The 22,136-nt window shown below is 39.0% G+C and overlaps 3 protein-coding genes and 1 long non-coding RNA gene across 6 annotated transcripts in view; 2 read left to right on the forward strand and 2 right to left on the reverse strand.

Annotated features, from left to right (window-relative positions):
• The window catches only part of LOC103478232 (uncharacterized), an 11,268-nt gene extending 8,521 nt beyond the window's left edge, over positions 1-2,747 (reverse strand). Inside the window, exon 1 of the mRNA XM_008431884.2 lies at positions 2,321-2,747. The gene's annotated coding sequence lies outside the window, so the exon portion shown is untranslated. The remainder of the gene's footprint in view (positions 1-2,320) is intronic.
• Positions 2,748-3,014: 267 nt separating this feature from the next.
• Positions 3,015-4,428, reverse strand: LOC108167035 (uncharacterized). Its single transcript, XR_001777435.1, has 2 exons — positions 3,932-4,428; positions 3,015-3,356 (listed from the first exon to the last, which is right to left on the reverse strand). It is a non-coding gene; the product is annotated as an uncharacterized LOC108167035 (long non-coding RNA).
• Positions 4,429-4,520: 92 nt separating this feature from the next.
• Positions 4,521-14,145, forward strand: pnisr (PNN-interacting serine/arginine-rich protein). 3 transcript variants are annotated; one of them, XM_008431883.2, is made up of 12 exons: positions 4,527-4,616; positions 5,077-5,188; positions 5,308-5,493; positions 7,013-7,257; positions 8,513-8,696; positions 9,676-9,866; positions 9,969-10,109; positions 10,201-10,300; positions 10,866-10,919; positions 11,282-11,473; positions 12,356-13,433; positions 13,814-14,145. In XM_008431883.2, exons 2-12 carry the CDS (start codon positions 5,098-5,100, stop codon positions 13,845-13,847), a joined length of 2,496 nt encoding a protein of 831 aa, XP_008430105.1. In that variant the 5' UTR covers positions 4,527-4,616; positions 5,077-5,097; the 3' UTR covers positions 13,848-14,145. The 3 variants fall into 3 exon arrangements, with proteins under 3 accessions (XP_017165123.1, XP_008430105.1, XP_008430104.1); XM_008431882.2 differs by having other exon boundaries at positions 4,529-4,616; positions 12,353-13,433; XM_017309634.1 differs by lacking the exons at positions 9,969-10,109; positions 10,201-10,300; positions 10,866-10,919; ... (1 more) ...; positions 12,356-13,433; positions 13,814-14,145 and having other exon boundaries at positions 4,521-4,616; positions 7,013-7,193; positions 9,676-9,764.
• A 1,160-nt stretch (positions 14,146-15,305) lies between these two features.
• coq3 (coenzyme Q3 methyltransferase) lies at positions 15,306-21,611 on the forward strand. The gene is made up of 6 exons (XM_008431881.2): positions 15,306-15,565; positions 16,556-16,693; positions 17,545-17,644; positions 19,463-19,729; positions 20,542-20,701; positions 20,850-21,611. The coding sequence occupies exons 1-6, from the start codon at positions 15,390-15,392 to the stop codon at positions 21,020-21,022; spliced, it is 1,014 nt and encodes a 337-aa protein (XP_008430103.1). The 5' UTR covers positions 15,306-15,389; the 3' UTR covers positions 21,023-21,611.
• Positions 21,612-22,136: the final 525 nt, after the last annotated feature.

The raw sequence follows: 22,136 nt of genomic DNA on the forward strand, positions 1-22,136 counted from the left end.
AAAGTTTTCCAATCACCACACCTCTATAAATATTGCTGACTCTTTCTGAAAATGCAATCAGCATGAAAATATATTAGAGCTCCAAATATGCAAAGGACCAACACAGCATTTTGTAAACAACTAATTATTCAAAGCTCCTCTTCCTTATAGAAATCAAACTAAACAACAATAAGTTTACATATAAACTAAACTACTTAGAAATAATAATTCAAGTWTTAAGGTTTTATTTCAAGCAACGTATCCAAGGAGACTAAATGTGTTATTGATGCATTTTTTGAAACCTGGAACAGGCACTAACTTCTTATTCCAAATATCTGATTAAAACAAAACAGATCTTCTAAAACCAGAAATAACTTTTTAAACCACATGAGCAGTGTTAAACCCCCAAAACCCCCAAAATATTTTAACTAACAAATGAATCGCAACTGGACCAACTGGAACCGAGATCATTGTTTTTCTAATGAATTTTAACATTCAGGTAACTTCTGAAAATGATACGTCACTGAAATGCAATCAAATAAAAACACTATTTTCAATGTATCCATGGAAACTACATTTTTCAAAAAGCTGGTTCCAAAACTTCTTTCAAACCAAAACATTTGACATTTTCCAAAATTTCAAATAATAAGTCACAATACAAATTCAGTTAATTCACAAATATGTTACATCCTAAAAATGCTAATTATACCTTCCTAACCAAAGAGTCAGAATTTCCAAAAACTGAGCGCCAAAGTCATCAAAACTGATTTTAACCAACTCAAATCATGTTTTTTTTCTTTTAAAATGAGCTCACCCATGTAGGAAAACTAAACACATATATTATAGTCTGTCATTAGAAATTAATATTATGTATATTTTAAGTATTAGGCTTATTTACATGGAAAACAAACATGCTTGTCAGGGCATATTTTGAAAGTAGGTCAAGGACAATCTAGTTTTGTTCATCTGTTTTAGATCAATTATTTTAAAAATGTAAACAAAATAAGATCATCACCATAAGCATTCATGACATTTCTAGAATTAGATCTAAAAGAGGTAAAGTAAATAATTTAGGATTATTACAGGAGGCACGTGTTTTAAAAGTGTTTCTTCATTTTTTATTGAAGTCATTTTAAATAATGTCACCAGTGTATCTATGGAAACTAAATATGTTTGTCTGGACATTAAAAAAAAACAAAAAACAAAACAAAAAAACCCAAATGGACAGAAACCATCCAGTTTGCCAAGAATTGGACTCCAAAGTCGTCAAAGCTGATTTTCACAAAGAAATCATTATTTTGTTTGTGAAAATCAGTTTTGACTGATGATCACTACGACTATACATGATTCACTGCCTATTAATGGTCTATCATTAACGTACACACACTTATAATGTTTACGACACTGGTAGGAATTTTCCCTGCAATGGCCCGCCTCTGTCGTTGTGTCCTTGAGCAAGGCACTTCTCCCACCTTTAGCTGGAGTTTATTGCTGGCACGATAGAACATCTGTGGCTACAATCCATTAGCTTATTACTATCAGTGTGCGTACATGAATGAAAATCACTGATTTTATGTAAAGCGTCTTTGAGTGTCCTAATAAACCGCTAGTCTAATGTGGATACCATGGAAACCAAATATGTTTGTTAGGGCATTTTTTCAAAAAACAAACAATAAAAAAAAATAAAAATAAAGACCAATAATTGGACAGAAATCTGACTGTTTTTTCAAACCAGCATAACAATTAATATCCCAGACATTTATCTACAAATGTCAATATGCTAATACATAAGTCACCCATGTTAGCATTCCTGGCTATGCTAAAAACAAACAAATAAAACAAACAGATCAACGTGTCATATCTTGAAAAAATTGTGAAACTAAACAGTTAAAATATAGGCTATTATAAGGGTAAATACTATTCTTTAATATATATTTTAAAATAATATTAAATATTTAGCTTATTTCATTTAGCGTATCCATGGAAACTGAGTGTTTATCTGCATTTTTCAAAAAATAACGGTCAAAAAACAAGCTAATTTTCCATGAATTCGACGTTAATTTTTCTAATTTGACTATAATTAAGTAAAAACACATATATTTCTTAAATCACTACACCATAGTTTAACATTCCCGACATTTCCAGCGAAAGTCAGTTAAGAAAAAGGCTCATTAGTTAGGAAAGATCTATGCTAGCAAAGAATGCTACTTGTCTTTTTTTGTACAGCAGTCAGAATGTCTTTAAAACACACACACAAACACAAAATAAACTAAACAAGTCACTAATATCTTAGTAATAATTTGCTTTCGTTTATTAAAAATAGTAGAGGAATGGTTTTAACCTTCCAGCTGATCACCCTGATGGTGCTTCTCTTGGCCAGGAACCGTCTTCCGCAGGTTTGTTGACCACAGGCTTCTTCAGCAAGTGCGTATTTCAGCAAGTGCTTCTTTAACAAGTTTTGCTAGCAGACTTCTCGACAAGCTCAAACCTTCCGAGGCTTCAAATGCTTCTTCAGGCGTCTCTCTCAAAAGTCCCGTCGCAAAGGGGAAGAATTCAGAAGGTCAGCGTCATTTATGGGGTTGAGAACGCTAACCTCGTTTCCATGACTTTCATTGACGAACGCACGCACTGGTGCGTGAGAGAAATTGGACTACAAATAATGCAGATAATACACTGTCTTGTTTATCACTCCGTATGCTGCCACCTACTGGCCAACTGGTCTAAGTTCACAATGACATTTTTAAAACTTACACTGGTGCTACATTACAGGGGCGGAGCTATAGGGGGGGCTGGGGGGCGGCTGCCTCCAGACCCGGGCCGGATGGGGGCCCGGGTCTGGAGGTGCCAGGGAGGTAGGAATGGTTTCAAGTCGCTTAAATGTCTGATTTAAGCGACTTGGCCTGACGCTGACTTGTTCCGCTAGTGCTACATTATATTTCTGCTTTCATTCTTAACTAACTCAGTTTCTGTCCTCCAAATGGGAAAACTTCTCTCTGCCATGAAGCCTGCATGGGAAGAAAAATTCAAATTCAAAATTCAATTCAAAAATACTTTATTAATCCAAAAGGAAAATTAAATGTTGTTGTAGCTCATTCATTCAGATTGTTCAACGAGTTATTGCAGATGACTGATTGCTGTTGGCAGGAATCTTTTGTAGCGGTCTGTATTACAGCAAATTTGAAGAAGTCTCTGGCTGATGATACTATGTTTTTTCAAGATGGTCTCATGAGGATGGTCAGAGTTTGCCCAGAATTTTCTTAATTTTGTGAAGAATCCTCCATCGTTTCTGTCTTCTCTCTTCTGATTGGCCCAGTGTTGTTGTCTCAGTGATGCTGGAGAATCATCACATAATAAGACGCACATTCCTTAATCTCTGCCTAAAAAAAGATAATTGAAAGAGACTTTATGTTCAAGTCATCATGTCCTCATCTTTTCCACAATATGTTACAACCAGTTGATTAGCAGGTGGAGCAGGTCTTCTGTTTTAATTGCTGGTCAACTCAAGTCATGTGACATGAGCGTCACCAGTGTAACCTGGCAGTTATTGACGGATCTGTCATATTTGCGGTGTTGCTTAAGCCACGCCTTCAAACACAGGGGATATTTACAGATGAAGGAAAGCGTTATTTATTTATTTATTTTCAGAACACAAAATTTTAAAAATAGAATTCAATCGATGTAAAGTAGTGTTACTACACACTCGTGTACAGTAGATAGCGGTATGCACCTTAAAGTTGCTTGCGATCCACCAAGACAAAAAGAAGCTGGCCTTTATGTAACTCTTGATAGTGCACAGGAAGGACACATTCTTTCCTAAAGGTAAGCTAAATATCCAGAGTCTTCCACTTTCAATGCACCGCTCCTAAACAAAACCAACCAATCAGAGCCAGGAGGAGGGCCTTAATGCTGTCAATCAACTGTTCAACATGCTTATGGCTGAGAAATGACTTACCATTACAGGAAAACTGTTTATCCGCTGTCACTGGTGGCCATATCAACTGACCTGAGTATTCATGACATTCTTAGCTTGCTGCAGCATAGCAGAGAGCAAAGGGGGGAAAGGGAGTCCAGTGTTGCTTTGGGCCCGCTACAATTTTGATTCGCCTGTGATGGCCATGTAAGCGTTCATTCACCAAGGATTGTACTGGTGCTGCGTTTAGGTGCTATTTCCGCTCGTCGACTCTCTTACTTCGCATAGTGAAATCTAAAAGAAAAAGTATTTAATTCATCCACCACTAAAAATTTAATAAGTAATTTTGGTCTGGCTCAATATTTAGTTGACTGATATTCTTTTTTTCTTGTTTGTTTTATTGAAGTGTTTATTGAAACAGAAAATCCTGAAATATGAAAGCTATATACATTTTAAGTAACAAAAAAATCCTCACCTCTTTTTAGTCTAAGGAAGTCCCACCATTTTTTTTTTGTTTGTTTGTTTTGCTTTTTTCTTATTGAACATACAATCTAATTCGTTCTGCTTCCGTGCAGCGTGACATAACTTTACCCGCTCCTAAACTTGAATGTCAACATTCCCAGTTTTATGTAAAGGCAGCATAGCTCCGCTTCCTCTGTATAGCTTCTTGCTAACTGCAGCCATTTTGATTTGAACCGCATCTCCGGAGAGAAGCAGACTGGCAAAGGTGGGAATTGTGTAACGCTAAGAAAAGCAAGCGTGTTTAATTTAATGTCTACTCTCCTTTTAACCTTTGTGCGAACCGCAGACTCGCTCCTGTGTTGCCTTAGAGATAACAACCGAGTCTCCTGCGAGCTCTAAATCTTAGCTAACATTAGCCAACGTTAGCTTCCTTAGCTCTATGTTCGAGGCTGTCTTGGAGGTTGGCATTTCATCTGCTCGTGCGCTTTATTTTGGTCTCGCACGTCAACATGACATAAGACCCGTCGCTTCACCTCGCCTGTATCCAACACAACAGCTGAAAAAACTGTCAACAATTTTTAGGAATCCCCGGCGTTTTTAGCTAGTGAGCCAGCGGCAACGTTGGCGCTTTTCTAGCTGTTAATGAGAGGCTGTCTTGTAACGTGTGTTAGATTGCGGATGTCGTCTTAGCCGAACCTGAATGTCACTTGTTCGGCATATTGCAGGTGTTACTGCGGAGAGGAGAGATGTGGGACCAGGGAGGACAGCCGTGGCCGCAGTGGCCTCTGAGCAGCCAGCAGCAATGGATGCAGTCCTTCCAGCACCAGCATGACCCAGGTCAGTGAAAGATGCATTCACGTTCTAAACTTTTTTTTTTTTTGCTCTCCAATAAGACAGAAGCTGCACGATTGTGTGATTATCTGTTGAAATGTTGTGATTATTTGGTATTTATTTAGGTCAAGTGGACTGGGCTGCTCTGGCGCAGGCCTGGATAGCCCAAAAAGAGTCGACAGGAACGCAACCGCACAACATTCAGCCTAATGGTCAAGACCTCCCCGGCCATGATTCTGGTCCACCTGCTCCTCCTGCTAACCATGGAGCCTTTCAGGGTGAACCTGGATTTGGACGGATGTGGCAACCAGGTAAATACTGCTTTGATATGACTGTCTGCTTCCCAGAGCTCCACTTCTCAGGTCAATTCTGCTCCAACTAAAAGATCAGAACTCTAAAGTAATGCTTGATGTCTCTGATTCAACACATGCCTAGAGTGCTAGGCTAGCATTAGCTTTTTTTTCACTCTTTGTTTTCACTCTTTCTTACTTACATTTTAAGTATTAAATTTATAACATATTCCTTGTGAATTGTTTGGAAAATCGTTCAGGAAAATCGTTTTCCAGGTTTGTGAACTTAGTACTTTTGCTCTGAATGTTGTAAAATGCAATAATTTGTGTTTCAGCAGTTCTCTGTCCTGGTGCTTCTGAGAAATGCAGGTCATGTGACGGAGAGAACCAAAAGTAATTGTAAAGGGTGAAGCTAACTTGGATCAGGGAAAACCCAGATTTGTAAGATCAGTGAAACAATTTACAATATGTACATTTTATTATATCGTCTCTCAGATTCCATATGGTACAACAGGATCAGATACAAACTAGTATCAGAAGAATGCAGGTTGTGAAAACGAAGTCTCATCCTAACATAAACTGTGTAGATGTGATTGTGTCTTGTGCAGTTCTGATTATGAAAATTGTTGTTCATTCAGTTACCAGAGGTATTTTTTGACGAAAATAATAGCAGTGTTGTTTTAAAATATTACTCAAGTAGAAGTAAGGTTAAGTGAAGGTTAAGTAAAACTTTTCCAAGATATGCGTTTTAAAAAGCTACTCAAGTAAATCTTGAGTAAATGTAGCTAGTTACTACCTGCCTCTGCCTATAAAGTAGTTGTATAAATCGTGTTCATAAAAACAGGCAGTGATTTCAGTTTCTTTTTTTTTTTCTATTGTTTATGTAAATTGTATCCATGTGACTCTTTGAGGGTGTGGCAGATGTACAATCACAGACAGAAGACCAGGAGTGTCCAAACTTGCGACAGGAAGCGTTTTCTCTATAAAACATTTGCACATTCTTTTATGTTCAATTGAAACAAATTGGGGACAAAACACTCTGCAGTAAAACCAGGATTTGGATCATATTTTTTTTTCTTTTTTATATGCTCACTTTAATAAATAAATAAATAAAAAATAAATAAGCAGATTTTGGTCCACCAAAGTCTGCTTTTGAGTAAAAGTCACTGGATGAATATGTTCATATTTACTATGAAACGAGAGAGAATTTTAAAAGTGTGGTCATTAAAAGACAATTGTTTTGTGTTTTAACCTAACCTGGTTTTGATTGGGGGAAAAAAATGTTCTCCATTATAATCTTGCCTTAATTAAAATAAAAAAAGGTCTCCATCTCTGCTGGAGCGCAGTCTAAGGGCTGCAAATGTTACATGTTTAGCCATTTGAACTTGCTTTATTAAATGAAGCCTCAATAAACCGTGAAACCTGTCTTGGTTTCACCTCTCACCCAGAAATCGGTGTGAACAAATTAGTATAAAGGATGAGATTTGCTGGAAATTGTGGAAAGCATATAATGAGTAAATGGTGATATGTTGACTTGCAGAGTGGGGGATACATGGTCAGGGCCCTCCCCCTCCGCCGCCCCCTCCACCCGAGCAGCCCTGGATCCCTCCTGGGTCCGGCCCGATGGACGTGGTGGCCCCGAGCGAGGACAGCAACAGCCAGGACAGCGTGGAGTTCAACTCTGACGCCCACCGCGGGGGTTACTCCCAGAACAGCCATGGGTATGGGGCACAGCCCGACAGCTACGCCATGGCCCCCATGGCCATGAACCAGTTTGATTATCAGGTATGCAGATGCTGCGGTAGAAACTGTTGAAGCTTGTTGGGTTTTAGTGTGAGAAGCGAGTAGCAGAGGAAGAGGCGGTCTGCAGCGTCTGTGCTTGATGCCAGCGTCTAGCTGCGTCAGAGACTCTGTCCACATGTAATGCTTCACACTCTGCATGTTTGGAGTGTTTAATAAAATGTTATTAAAGTTTCCAGGCTGCAGATGTTCTGCATCATTTTGCAAATTTCAACTTATGAAGTGAGGCACCCGCACTTTTTATAGAAGTTGGACATCCAGCGTGTTAATAGGCAAAACAGAGAAGATTTGCTGAGACGGCAAAACCTCAGGCTGGTATTTAGTATCAAAGTGCAAACACGTCTAGTTTATGTTCCCCTAAGAACAGAGAAGGACTGAGGCCATTTATTTGTGATGAATTTATTGAAGTAATTGTCAACTAATTTAGTAACTAATTAATTAGATTATACTAATTCAGACCTAGGATTTGTTGAAAGGAAAACACACTTGAGAGCAGTGATTAGGCCAAAACTACACCAAAAATATTTACATTTTTTAATCTAAGATAAACAAAAAATCCTTCTTTCTCTATAAATGTTGACCTAAAACTCCTCAGGTAGCAGTTTTAGCTTCAACTGGTTCAAATTCTGTAAAATGATGTTTTTTAAAAATGCCATATTAAGCACATCTTTGTATGTAATTATTAATCAGTCAATTCCCAAAATAATCAGCATAAAACATTCATTTAAAGGATGCAATGTTGAATTTAAGCCATAAGATACTTATTTTCTTACTTAAAAAGGGAATTGAATTATTTGTATACTTGAATGAATTTCTAATGTTGTATAAAAGAAGTTAAATGAAAAATATATAGAGCGTGATATTTTTTGAAGTCCGATTAATTGTCAGAATAATTGATTAATCGATCACTAAGGTAATCGTTAGTTTCGCAGCTCTAGAACAGATGTCATTTGATTAACATCTTTACATCACAAGTATTTATTCAGAGTAGGAGTTTATAGCAGAATATTGCTGTATGTAACTGAGCCTGAATTAAAAGCAACTTTAATTCTCTGAATATAAAGTAACAAATGACAACCAGATGTAAAGATGAAGCCCTTTGAGGGCCACCGTTGACTTTCCAGAAGGTTCCGGTAGGAAACCTGGCCGTCTAGCTAACGACTACAGTGATGGAAGAAACGATGAGCTCCATTTGCTCGGGCCCAGTTTTTAATTTCCAGCCTGTTCCGTCTCTTCTCAGCACGGTGCAGCTCCGTCCTTCCCCCCGACTCCCTCAGGGTTTCACTCCCCGTACTGGCAGGGCCCCCCTCAGAGCAGGCGGGACGCCCGACCACCTGGCTTCAGGGACCGGCCCCGATCCCCCATCCAGCTCCCCGTCAAGCCTCCAGAGGCCCCAGCTCCTCTGGCTCCTCTAGCACCTCTAGGTGAGTTTCACTATCCATTGCTTTGTAAACCTGGTGGAGTTTTACAATGCCTTGTTAAAGTATTCAGTCCCTCAAACTTTCCACATTGCAACCACAAATCTCTGTGTATTTTTTGAGACTTTATGTTGCAGAGTAGTACATGGTTGCGAAGAGAGCAAGTGCGTTTCAAAATTTTTTACTAATGAAAAGTGCAGATTTGTGTTTTGTCCTCTTTATTCTGATATTCCTAAATAAAATCCAGCACAACCAGCTGATGGAGCTAAATACAGGACAATCGGGAAGAAAACCAATTAAACCATGACACAAATATTAGTAGAAGAAAGTGATGTATTTTCCTTTTGATTTGAATTCAACATTTCAGTGTAATTCTGTCGAATATTTATTTAACCTGACCTGACCAGTTTGGTCAGACTTTTCACATATGAGCTTGTACAAAAGAACATACTGTTTTTCACGTGTTTTTATTTTATCTGTAGTTATTTCATTAATTTAAAGTTTGTTTTTTAAAAATATTTTTACATTCAATGGGGCATATTTTGTTACTGTTTTGCCGTAACAAATTAGTTTCCGCACTGTAGGACTATTCTTTTTTATTTATTTTGAATATGATAGAGATTCTACTCTATTTCACCTCAAGTATGCACTAAATTGCGTTGGTTTATGTCAGAATACTCAAATAAATACATGAACGTTGGAGTGTGACAAAATAAGAGCATCAACTCTTTGGCAAAGCATTGCAACATACCTGAATTAAATTTCTAAATATTTCAGGTGTTTTTAAGTTTAGTTCATGAAAAACATTCAAGTTTATTACAACTCTAAAAAGAAATGTCAGTTTTAAATGATTTCCAGTCATTTGTTGTGCACTGAAAAGTCAACAAGCTATAAGAATATCTCATGTTGTAAACAGGAAGGTAATTATTCGATGATCGTTCCTGACGAAAGAAGTACTTTCATCATTAATGTCAACTTTCTTCAGACGCCGTAAAGCGCCGCACGCTGCCAGCATGGATCCGAGAGGGTCTGGAGAAGATGGACAGGGAGAAGCAGAAGAAGCTGGAGCGAGAGCGGATGGAGAAGGAGCGTGCCGAAATGAAAAAGGACGACAGGAAAGAACACGAAGTCAGCGTGGAAGGGGATGGGCCCCGTTTGCCCCGCAAGAGCAAATTTGTAAGAATCTTTTTGGATCTTGATGCTGGACATTTTGCGCATTATTTTCTTTTTGTTATCAAGTAGTATCGACTCCCAATTCTTACTTACCTTTGAAATCAGGACAGCGACGACGAGGGCAATGACGAGCACGAGAGTGAAGAGAAGATAACCGTGAAGCGAGAGTTTGCCGCCCGCAGCCCATCTCCGCCGGCGGAGGACAGCGAACCAGAACTAACTGACGAGTTGAAGGAGGAGCTGCTGGTCGGTTCCTCTGTCACATCATCCCAACGTCACAAACAGTCGGCTGCAGCCATGTTAAACATGAACCTGTTTGTTTACATCCCTCCTACAGATGGGCATCACTAAAACTCTTCTGACTGAGATCCTCCTCACGGTCACCAATGAGGAGATCATGCACGTTGCCAGGGATACTCACAGAAAAGCCACTCGAGGTCTGCTTGCCCCTTTCCCTCTCAATATAATCACCAGTTGCTTTTTATCAACAAATCTGCAGATAAATGATGTGCATAATAATGTTTATTATCTAGTCACATGTAAGAAAGTTGATTGAGCATCATATGGAGTTTATCTGATATGCATTTTTTTTTAAACCATTCTCTGCTAATGCACCAGACGGAGAGAGAGAGTATGCCTCTGATAAATGATCTCAAGAAAAATCTAAAGCTAAATGGGAAAAAAATGTGTGTGGTCACTGAATTTACCTCTAGGGGAGCAAGTGACATGGTTTATTGAAGTTACTGCATTAGTACAGATTGGTTTCTTTCCTGTTTGGCTTAAAGTTTGTTGTTAACCCTCTCTTTTTTTTCTCTATTTTTCTTTTTTTTTTTTTCTTTTTTTTTTATATATTTTCCTTTTTGCTTTAATCTCTTGTTACCAACGGCAGCTCTTGTGACTAGTGCTAAATCTGTGGCCCCTTCTCTAGCAACTCTCTTCCGTTAAGAGACAATGGCAGTTTGTGTTTTAACATGTTGTTCCTGTTGTTGATGTGAATCAAAGCTCCTGCAAAACAGCTGGCACAGTCAAGTGCACTGGCTTCTCTGACCGGTCTCAGTGAGTATCCCTTTTTCTGTCGTTGGGGGGGTGGAGAGGGGGGACGGGAAATGCTTAGAAATCATGGTTTGGAGTTATATTGGGCAAAGAAATAAGAATTTTAAGACATGACGGCAAAATATATTAGTTTTTTAAAATCGTTCAACACACATTTTCTGTTTAGTTTCACAAAAGCATGCTTTTCTTTTTTTTTTCTTTTATTAGATTTATCAGTGAAGACTGCAGATTTACATAGGATTAAGTACCTTTCCTGGGGGTTCCTGTGTTTGAGTCGGTTTCGTTATTTGGAACCTAATTGTGTGAGAATGCATCTTGTTTTCCTTCCAACGATTGAACGGTCTGGGGGGGCTCTGTTGTGGCAGGTGGGATTGGTGACTACGGCTCAGATGAAAGCGAGGACGAGGACGACGACGCTCGCAGCGCTCGAGGGTCTGACTCTTCGGAGACAGACGAGGAAGAACTGCACCACCGCATCCGAGCAAAGCAGGACGCCTTCCGCCGTAAAGAGCAGGAATTGCAGGAAAAACTGGCGCAAGAAGCTCTGATTGCACGTGGTGAGTCTCAATTTAGATTATTTGAAGCACTTAAAAGGAATTGAAGTTTTTGAAGTTTCCAAAGTATAAAATTATATACATACTATAAAATTATTTTTATGACTGTCTAACCTCTTATTTCTTAGATATACACTACATTTACAATGTGGTCTCATAAACGACATGTGATATAAGAATAATGCTGCTTTAGACATTTTACGACTGTAGATGTAATTTGAAACATTTTATAAAAAATGCAGTTACAAGAAAATCTGAAAGTGTGGAATTTCATTTTGGTGTTTTCCATGCCTGGAAACGTATGGAAAGATATTTGCAATTCCCTCTCTTTGACTAAATATGATTCTTCCTTACTTTGTGTCCTTACTTTTTTTCCCTTCCTCCACCATATATTGTTTCTTTCATTGCTTCCTTGGTTTCTAAAGATTTTTCTTGCTTTCCTTATGTCCTTTATCTTAATTTAATATTGAAAGAAGCATTTACATGAAAAGGAATTAAAGCTTTAACAGGAAATATTTATAAAAATGTGATTTTTACATATTTGTTAAAACTAATTATGCCATGACAATAGAATGACACATAATCTGTGAAAATTTTTTTTGGTACTCTGTCTTCTGACATTGCTTCCTGTGTTAACTACAGAAATGCAATTTAGTCAGAAACAACCAATCAGAGCCAGGAAGAGGATCTTAGCGCCATCAATCAAGCTCTTTTGATAGTTTTAAGAAATGTGTAAAAAAAACATATTTTTATAAAAGTTACCTACTGCATCTTTAATGAAAAAACTTAAATTATACAAAGTGAGAACCAGTTACTACAACTTTATATAAAACTAAGGTTCTTCCTACATTTGGTTTTAATCTTTCTTTGTGTGTTTTCCAGAAGAGATGGCGAAGGAGAGATTGAGCAGAGAAAAGGGGGAATACAATGAGGGTCAGTTAGAAAATGCACACAAACAGGAAGTAAACGAGAAGGAGCCAGAGTCTGTGGTAGACAGGCGTGGGTCCCGTAGTGATGAGGGCAAGCACTCGGGCCGAGGGAAGGAACAATCGAGGCGAGGTGGCAGCGACTCCCCGGCCAACGGCCACAGCAGCAGCTCCCGCTCCACCTCCAGCCGCAGCAGCTCCCGCTCCTCCTCCACGTCCTCGTCTTCTTCTGCATCTTCCCGTAGCTCCTCTCGGTCTTTGTCCCCACAAAGGAAGAGGCGGCGTAGTCGCTCTTCATCCCGCAAAGCTCGGCGGCGCAGCCGGAGCCACAGCTCCCACAGGCACCGCAGCGAGAAGGCCAGGGACAGGAGGAGGAGGAGCGCAGAGCGCTCAAGTCGCCATAAGAGGGAGCGCAGCGCTTCCAGAGAGCACAGGAGCCGCAGGAGTAGGTCCCGGTCCAGGGAACGAGACAGGGACAGAGGCAGGGGTAGGGGCAGAGACAGCCGCAGTCGCAGCAGAGACAGAGCTAGAGACAAGGACAGGAAGAGGAGCCGGGAGCGCAGGGACAGCAGTCACAGTCGGAGCAGCAAACACAAACAAAAGGCCTCCAGCAGGGACAGGGAGAGGAGGAGAGACAGAAGTCGAAGCCATGAAAAAGATAAGAAAAAGAAAGATAAAGACAGAGAAAAAGATTCAGACAAAAAGAAAGAGAAACCTAGATCTAAAGACAAGGAGAAGGAAAAAGGAATCTCTGTAACAGAGGAGAACGACAAGGCAAAGAAAAGGAAAGAGAGCGATTCATTGACGGACTCCCAGAGCGACAAGCGCTCTCGGCACGATAGCAAATCATCTAAGAAGGGCTCCAGCAAAGCTAGCAAGAAGCGCTCAGACTCCGACTCAAGTAGATCCCCCACCCCCGAAGTTAGCAAGGAAAAGAAATCTAAGAAATCCAAACGTAGCCGGTCAAGGTCGGTGGAAAAATCTCACAAGTCTGGTAAGAAGGCAAGCCGCAAACACAAGTCTAAGTCACGATCAAGGTAGTATTCGTTTTTTATTCCCTCTACTTACTCTGTTGTGTGTCTCACTTGAATTTGTATTTTCAGAGAAATGTTGACTGTCGTTGCTGCAAAGTGCTCAACTGTGTAAAATCAAGTGTTATACAATACAGGGCTTATGACGGTTTTCTATGCCATATGTTCAGTACACCTTGGGTCATTTTTGCCTTTGAGGATCTTCGTAGTACAATGTAAAACTGTTGCTTTGCACTGTCTTCATGGTAGTTTCCTATGTAGAGACCTATAGGACATTAGTCTCTTTGCTATGATGGCTGGGAAGCAGAATTTGTCTTTGCATGTTGTAGCGTATACTTTGAGCACTAAATATATCATTAATGTCGCGCCATGCGCTTCTCTTCCAGGTCCGCATCCCCATCCCATCGAAGCAAACGCTGAGGAGCACAGTCGACATCTGGATCTGTGCTTTCACCCGCTTAAAATTCCATGAGTTGAGCAGGCTTGTCTCATTATAGAGGCAGTTGTGTAGGTGAACACCCCCCTCATACATTTCTTTTATTGTAAATATGCTGTAATTTTTAAAGTGTGACTGACGAACAATACATTTTGAATGCTAGATTTCATTATGCAGAGTTTAATCACACTAAAATCTGAAGTTGTACCGTTTTAAAACATGAACATTTCCTTCCCTTCTCACGTTGTTGTACGATGTCCAATAAAGCCGTTTTCTTCCTTGTTTTGTCTCGTGTGATTTTAAATGCTGCTATTGTCATTGCTTTGACAAATCAGAAGATGATTTATTATAAAGGCGATTAGGTAGTGGCCTTCGTCCATGTAGATTTAGATTTAGCAGGTGAGGGAAAAACAAGCCACTTGCCTGGTCTTGCAAAGCCAGTTTGGATTGTGAGAAATTGGTCCTGTTTTGAGATTTAAATGAATAGAAACTCTTAAGTTTATGTGCAGATCCTTTGTAATTGGAAAAGGTGTACTCAAAATAACTGCAGAGTTTGGAAGAACGATGTAGCTTGGATTTAAAAAGTTGTGTTAGAGAATCGAAATGAGAACCTAAATATGCTAGGTTGTCATCTAAAATCTCGCATGTTTCAAATGGAAGTCGAGACCAGAGAAACGGCTTCAGTTGGATTGATGAAAAGTCACTGAAATGGTGAAGAATCATCCAGCGATCAACAATTGGATGTCAATACGAAGCCAAACTGACTTTTACAAAAGATTCAAATTTAAGATGAAATCAACTGGGAAGTGAAGCAACACTTGAGGAGCAAGGGTCCAGGGACCCCCAAAACTGTCAGAGTGGAGGATGAGGGAGAGGTGGCAGTTATTGTTATAATACGGGAAATTTATGGGAATATACTAATAAGGAAGAACAGAGGGAAGGATGACAATTTCCAAATGATGCGTTTCAAAAAGATAAAAAAATAGTGTTAAATTGTAACACCAAAAGAAAAATATGACCATATTATGTGAAGTGTGTTAGAACAATATCAATTACAAGTTTGTCATGTTTGTACAACACTGCATTACTGTATTGTGCCTTTCAATTATAAAAAAAAATACATGGACATTTGCGAACTGGCGTTAATAAATGGCAGTTCACAATAGTAAAGGTGTCCACTCTTTGAGAGCAAAAAGTACCTAACAATAAAACTTACTCAAAATGGAAAACGTGAAGAAAATATGTAAAATTGGGAAATATACCAAACTGGGTAACTATCACATCCAGGTGATGGAGAGACGTGTTGACGCCCACAGCTCCAACAAGACAGCCAAAGAAGAAAAAAAGCATTCAAAGGAAATTTAAAGAAAAATGCTAGAAAAATAATATTTTTATGTTATTTTAATTCACACTCCTTGCAAGTTGGTGGCGGTAATGCACCGTGTTGTAGTTCGCCAACCGTGAGGCCATTAAAACCTAGTAGAAGAAGAAACAAGAAGGGTTGCACACAGCTAACGACTAGGGAGATGTACTCCAACAAGCTTGGCCGTCTCATGTTCGGGTTAAAGGGCCTTAAAGTGACCTCCGCCTCCGGTGCCTTCCAGAGAGCGGCGGCTAGGAGCGGATTCAGCTGGGCTGCGGTGTGTAAGCAGCGGACACTGTGGCAGCAGAGGAGCGCCTGTGCAGGGATGCACCAGACCGGGTACTTAACAGAACCGAGGGTGGGGGTGGTTTGATAACCACCTGAGCCTCTCGTGTACGGTGTCCGTGTGAAAAACAAGGTCTTCCAGTGAGCGTTCCGATGATTTTTGGTTATCCTAACGTGGACCAGCCAAAAGCCGGAGCTGGTGGTATATGTAGCAATTTAGCTATACCACCAGTTGTCATAATCAACAATTGTTGATTATCAACAACAACTCATACTGTCAGAGCGGTCGTAATCAACAGTTGATAATGACTGTTGTTAGACAATATTTTCCACTGTATCATATTAACATTACCAGTGTGCACACCGCTTTTTGCCCGACGAGTCCTCCATATGGGTACCAAACTCAGACCCCTTTCACTACCCTGTTTTAGTTGTCATAAACACGCTAATGCTAATGCATTTGCAAATTATTTAACATTTTCAATGAAAAATCTACTTAAAATGATCCCAAATACCATGGAATTTTCCAGAAACAATTCGTTTTTGATTATCTTGATTACAAATAGACTGAGAAAACATCAGATAAATTTGCCTCCTTCCTCTAATGGGATGGGTGCATTAACCTCATTACAAGCTAAATTTATATATTGATAAAAATATATATTTTTTAGACATATTATTTTAAATTTAACCAAATTCGGTTTAATTACATGGTGTCAATTCACAAACCAGTTAACAAAAATTAAATTCAGTCGAATCATACATATACTCCAACTGATCCCAGTTACCAAACAATGCAGTCAATTTCAGTTTATTATTCAAACTAGTTTAAAAAAGCTTTATATAAAAGGGAACCCAGCAGACTGTTCCTGTAAAAAAAAAATTTTAAAAAATCGCTATATTTCTAAATGCAGAGCAATGCGACATTGAGAAGTAACAGCATTAAGTTCACGCTTAAATGTAGCTTTTGAGTAAAACGAGACTCAAAAGCTACATTTAATATCTTTTTGTTGGACATGATAATGACCACTGAACCATGTGCAGCGTTAGGTCAGCCGTCCACACCACTGTGGACCCCGGTGAGGTGAAGAGGTTCCAACTGCTGGCCAACAAGTGGTGGGATGAAGAGGGAGAGTTTGCTGCCCTTCATGCCATGAACGACCTCAGGGTGCCTTTTGTACGGTGAGAATTTGTCAGTCTTTCGGTTTGGTTAGTTGTTTGTTTTGCTGCAGACTTTTAAAAAATATGTACATGTGTAGTAGATCAACATAATTGTGGAATGAAAAGAAAAATGCGTGATGTGCATTTGTATTCAGCCCCTCTGAGCCAGTACAGCATGGAACGGAATGAGATAAGTGTAGTAAACTCGTACACGGACTTGCTTTGTTCAAGTTCTTAAGATGTATTTGGGTTTTACACTTTGAAATACAACTAAAAAGTGTTTTGAATCTTGGGTTTCCTGCTGCTTACAGTGTGTCCGCTCATCCTTAAAAAGTCTTAAATTTACGTATCTAACATGAAGGCCGTAAAATGTCTTAAATTCATTTTTTAAAAGGAAGTTGGCGTTAAATATGTTAGTCAGAGATCTTACATTTTGGCATGGCAGGACTATTTAATCTTCTACTTTTCTGTCAGGCAAAAGCTTAAGACATCTTTATTGCGTTCTGTAACTCGAAGCGGTTCAGGCTACCATTAACTAGCTGCTAAAATATCTTTGCTAGTTAGATAGTTTTTTTACATTTGTCATCGAAGTGCAAATTTAGTGCAAATTTATCGCTAGTTGGTTGGACGACATTTTTCTCTACTTTTGTTCTGCTTGATTGAAATACATCATCATCCCACAGCTGTTCTCTCGATTTAGTTTTTTCCGTCTTGTATTCAATTCAAAGTGGCATTAAAAAAAGATCCTAAAAAGTCTTAAATTGGACTTATTAGACACCATTTTGCCCATTTTTATCCAGATTGAAAGAAAACTTTTCTGTTCTTCAGCAAATTTGAATGTGAGACTTTTGACGGCTTTGCCATCTTTTCAGGGATAATCTGTTGAATGCGCAGAGAGAGCGTCACCCCGGACAACCGCTGGCAGGACTGAGAATCCTGGATGTGGGCTGTGGCGGAGGCCTGCTCTCAGAGGTGAAGAAATGTTTATTTATTTTTTTTGAGCAACGCAGTGAGCATAGAGACATCGAGACACATCCTGCTCTGTAGTATCTGTCTACTTGCTGTTTTATTTATTTTTTTCTCTGTCGCATTGAAGCTTTTCATTCACGTTTCAGTGGCAGCCGACTCCAATCCGCATGTGAAAACATGCACTACGGTGTCGTTCCGGTTCTGCTCTCTTGTGGTCTAACTGGTCGCGGTGTGGTGGACTGGACAGCTAGTCGTCCACAGTTGTTTTTTCTGTTTGTTATTGTTGGTAGGTGGACAGTCGTGTTCTGAACGGAAGACATAACCAGCTCGGTTGTGTGATCTGGGATGACAAAATCAGGCCTCCGTAGGGCACATCCTGTCATATCTATGGAGACTCGCACACACGCCCATATAAGGCCATGTTAGGATCACAGATGTTTACTGTGTGTCGGGTTGTGTTGCCCATCAGAGTGGATCAGACATACGGGGGTAGGAATGAACCAATGAAGCCTCCTGGACAAATATTTGCATCTCTCCACAAGAGGGCAGTGTAGTCAACACCTAACATAGCAGGATTGTCCAAATAGAGAGCTGAATTCATGGATCCACTTTTCTTTCGACAGATTATTTTATCAAAAGTTCAGAAAATGTGAGGTTTTTTGTTTTCTGTGAGCAGTGGTTTTTGATTTGGAACTCTCCTGAATGCTGTTATTTTTCTTCAGTCTCCTTTCTTATTGTTAAATCATGACCACTGACCTTAACTGAGATTTATGAGACAATTGTAAAAAATGTCACAAGAGTGCTACAATGTAGAGATTTAGCATTCTAGCTAAATCTAAGGGGTGTGGGTCATTTACTTAATATATGTGAGTCAGAGTATGTAAAACCTACAAACCCAGATTGAGTGGAAGCAGCTAAAAGTCTCTTTTTGAGACTTTTCTATACAGAATCAGTCTGTTTTTTGTTTACTCACAAGAGTTTATCTGCACTGGCGTAATGTGAGAACGTTGCCTGTCACACTCTTCAAACTGTTCAATTTTTAAGGCAAATATATTTTTTGGCCTTAGAATATGGTTTAAGCTAATGCAAAACATACAATGATTGGAAAGAAGGTGAAAACACAGATATGTGATCTGTTCATTTGCTTTACACACTACAGGGGAAAGAGTGAAAAATGCTTTTTCAATCCTTTTTGGTGGTTAATAATTGACTGAACATAAACCTGTTGCATTTGCGTAATCATCACATAAACTAAAATTAGCTCAATAATTTCCATCCTGATGATCACTACTTATTTTTGAGGAATAGTTTTGTTGAGAGTTTACAATTTTGCATTTGTAAAATTAATTGCTTGAGAATGGTCTCAAAATAATGATGTATTGTTTATTGCAATAATTTATTGCTGGGACAATAATTGCGACAGCAAAATTTATCATAACAGGCCTACGTCCATTTGACACATTCCCAAATTTGACAGTTTTTTATTGAGAAAACAAATTGTTCTCTTAACTCACTGCCTATAATTTACAAGCAATTGGCTCTGTTACAACATAATCATCAGTGTAAGGTGCCCAAAAGATTAATACTTTCCAGATTTTGTGGTGTTTTGTCACTAAAAACATGCTAATATTGCTTGACAGGGCAGCAGTTATTATACGAACTCTGTTGTTTCTCAGGAATCAGAAGACTAAATCTTTGCAACAATATTAACACAAGGCCGAATTCTGGTAATAATGAATGTTTTTCTTCAATAAAATCAACGGTTTGAAACTGCGAACTGATGTTTTTTTGTTTATTTTCTTCCCCCCCTCTCCTCCACAGCCACTGGGTCGCCTGGGAGCTACCGTATTGGGTATAGATCCAGTAGAAGACAGCGTCCGCATCGCCCAGCTGCACGCTGCTCACGACCCGGACCTCCGCGACCGGGTGTCCTACCGGGCCTGCACCCTGGAGGAGCTCTCCGGCGAAGGGGAGCCGCAGCAGCCGGAGCAGGGGGTGACCCAGTTCGACGCCGTCGTGGCGTCTGAAGTGGTGGAGCATCTGGCCGACTTGGACACTTTTGCCATCTGCTGCAGTCGCTTTCTGAAGGTGCGTCATCTTTATGTGTTTGTGTCATTTCACTTCCCTAGCTGTTTACATCGCTATAGTGACACACATTCACCTGAGCGCCCAGACTGTACATATGGTGCCTTGGTTGACTTCTTATCTCAGGTAGAGCTGCAGCTAGCGATTATTTTAGTAATCGATTATTCCACCGATTATTTTGATGATTAATCGAATCTTAAAAATTTGCCACGTTCTTCAAATTTTTCATTTTAGCTTATTTTCTACAATATTAGAAATGCAATAAAAATACAATAAATAATTTCATTCTTTTTTAAAAAAAATAAAATAAACATTTTATTGCTTACAATACAAGAAATTAGAATTCCTTTAGTGTACGCTTGTTTGTAGCAAAGGAAAAGTCTATAATCTAACGATTAATCAATTACTAAATTAGTTGATTATAATTTCTGTAGACGATTAATCAGATTTCAGTCCTAATCTCAGTTTTTTAAACTCTTTGTTCAACTGATACAAATTTTAGCTGGATTCTCTTTATGAACCATAAAATAAGATAAAAAAAATGTCTGTGTATGTATTATAAATAATGTAGGTATTTACATTAACTTTGAAATGTCAAAAAAAAAACCTGGCAGCATTTTCCAAATCAAGCATTTGCTATACTATAGTGATCTTTCCTGTTACCTGCTTCACTTTCTCTGGCGGAATGAATCAAACATGTCTCAACGGGTGACAGAAAATACAGTAGCTTATTACATCTGTATGTTTTTGATGCATTACGATCCAGAAATGTCAAAAATGTTCGGATCTAAGCCTGAGGTCTTCTCTCTGTGCAGCCAGGAGGCTCACTCTTCATCACCACTCTAAATAAAACCAACCTGTCGTATGCGCTGGCCATCGTCGTTGCCGAGCAGCTGCTGCACATCGTTCCCAGAGGGACACATGACTGGGAGAAATTCATCAGCCCTGTGGAGCTGGAGCGCCTCCTGGAGTCCAGTGAGTCTCAAATGTCTATAAGAAGGAAAAGTACCAACTAAGATCCCATACAGATGTTAACTACTTGTCTGCATTTTACCCAAATATTTTATTACAATTGCTTTGTATGATAAAAGTTTGTCTCTTTTGCCTTCCTCTTCCTTCTCAGATGGTTTCTTAGTGCAGTCTGTCCAAGGCATGCTGTACAACCCGATCTCTGGAGCCTGGAGCTGGACAAACAACACTGAAATCAACTATGCCCTCCATGCTGTCAAGCAGGACGATGAAGCTCAGGATGGCAGCAGTCCCTCTGGGGGCCACGATGAAGCTACACACAGCTGAACCACTTTGTTTAAAAAAAAATAGAAAACAGGGATTGAGGTGTGTAGTTGGACTTTTGGTGTCCCTCAGGTCAGCTGTGAAACACCAATTAGAGATTTAAGATTATTCGAGGATTAAAGACAGACTTGGTATAGAATGACCTGTGTGTGTGCACTAGTCATTAAGTCATAATATTCAGTCAATCTGTTAATGTGGTCGATATATGGAAAGAGGCTTGGAGTAATTCTAAGACTCCTCTGTATCAGAGCATATCGTTATTTTCATCAAATGCCATTCTGCCTCAGTGAATATTTATCAAATGCATATTCCTCTATTAAAATGTACCTTTTCCCTTTTCACTGTTATACATCTTGTAATTCAGATTTTTTTTGTCTGTCCGCTAAAAACGGCTTTCCAGTTTCCATATTTAGCTTGTAAACCCACTCAGAGGGGGAGGGGGTCGCTTCCTCTGGGATTATAATGGGTCTTCTTTGGAGATATTATGTAATACAGAATGTCCCCGCAGCAGAGAATAAGTCATGTTTGCACAATGTTCTAACGACTCCAAGGACATAACTGTGACTACCTGTTAATAAAAAATATCACGTATTCTATATAGTGATTCTTGAGAATAGGGACAAAATGGGTTTTAATTTTCCTATATTTTTTGTATTATTTCTCAACCTTATGTATGCAAATATGACAAATAATGTTTTGGAAATGTAAAGATGCTAAGGTGCAGACTCCCAAGTTGCAACATTTTTTAGAAAATTACATTTTTAATCGACCTGACCCAGAACTTTATCGCCATCTGACAAATAAATATAAAATGATTTTTAAAATACCCTATTAGTGATATTTTCACTCATTTTACAGACAAATGCTTCTCAAGAAACAAAATAAATACTATTTAAAAAAAAAAAATCCATCTGATGGAGTTGACAGTGCATGACGGAGTTGACATAGAACTGAACGTGGTGACAAACTAGTGAGTAAAATTAAAAACTTCATACATGTGAAGTAATGCAATTTATGTAAAATACATTAAAATTAATAAATTGCGCATTTAAGAGATTTGACAACAATTTCACTGAAATAGGCAAAAAAAACTGATGGAGATGACATCTGACGAGTT

Source organism: Poecilia reticulata, linkage group LG16, assembly GCF_000633615.1.
Source record: "Poecilia reticulata strain Guanapo linkage group LG16, Guppy_female_1.0+MT, whole genome shotgun sequence".
Classification (NCBI taxonomy): Eukaryota; Metazoa; Chordata; class Actinopteri; order Cyprinodontiformes; family Poeciliidae; genus Poecilia; species Poecilia reticulata.

Coding starts and splice junctions, on each gene's coding strand:
- coq3 (XM_008431881.2), top strand. CDS start 15,390: ATGTACTCCAACAAGCTTGGCCGTCTCATGTTCGGGTTAAAGGGCCTT. Junction 16,694..17,544: donor CTCAGGGTGCCTTTTGTACG/GTGAGAATTTGT, acceptor CCATCTTTTCAG/GGATAATCTGTTGAATGCGC. Junction 20,702..20,849: donor GGAGCGCCTCCTGGAGTCCA/GTGAGTCTCAAA, acceptor CTTCCTTCTCAG/ATGGTTTCTTAGTGCAGTCT.
- pnisr (XM_008431882.2), top strand. CDS start 5,098: ATGTGGGACCAGGGAGGACAGCCGTGGCCGCAGTGGCCTCTGAGCAGC. Junction 5,494..7,012: donor TGGACGGATGTGGCAACCAG/GTAAATACTGCT, acceptor GTTGACTTGCAG/AGTGGGGGATACATGGTCAG. Junction 8,697..9,675: donor GGCTCCTCTAGCACCTCTAG/GTGAGTTTCACT, acceptor AACTTTCTTCAG/ACGCCGTAAAGCGCCGCACG.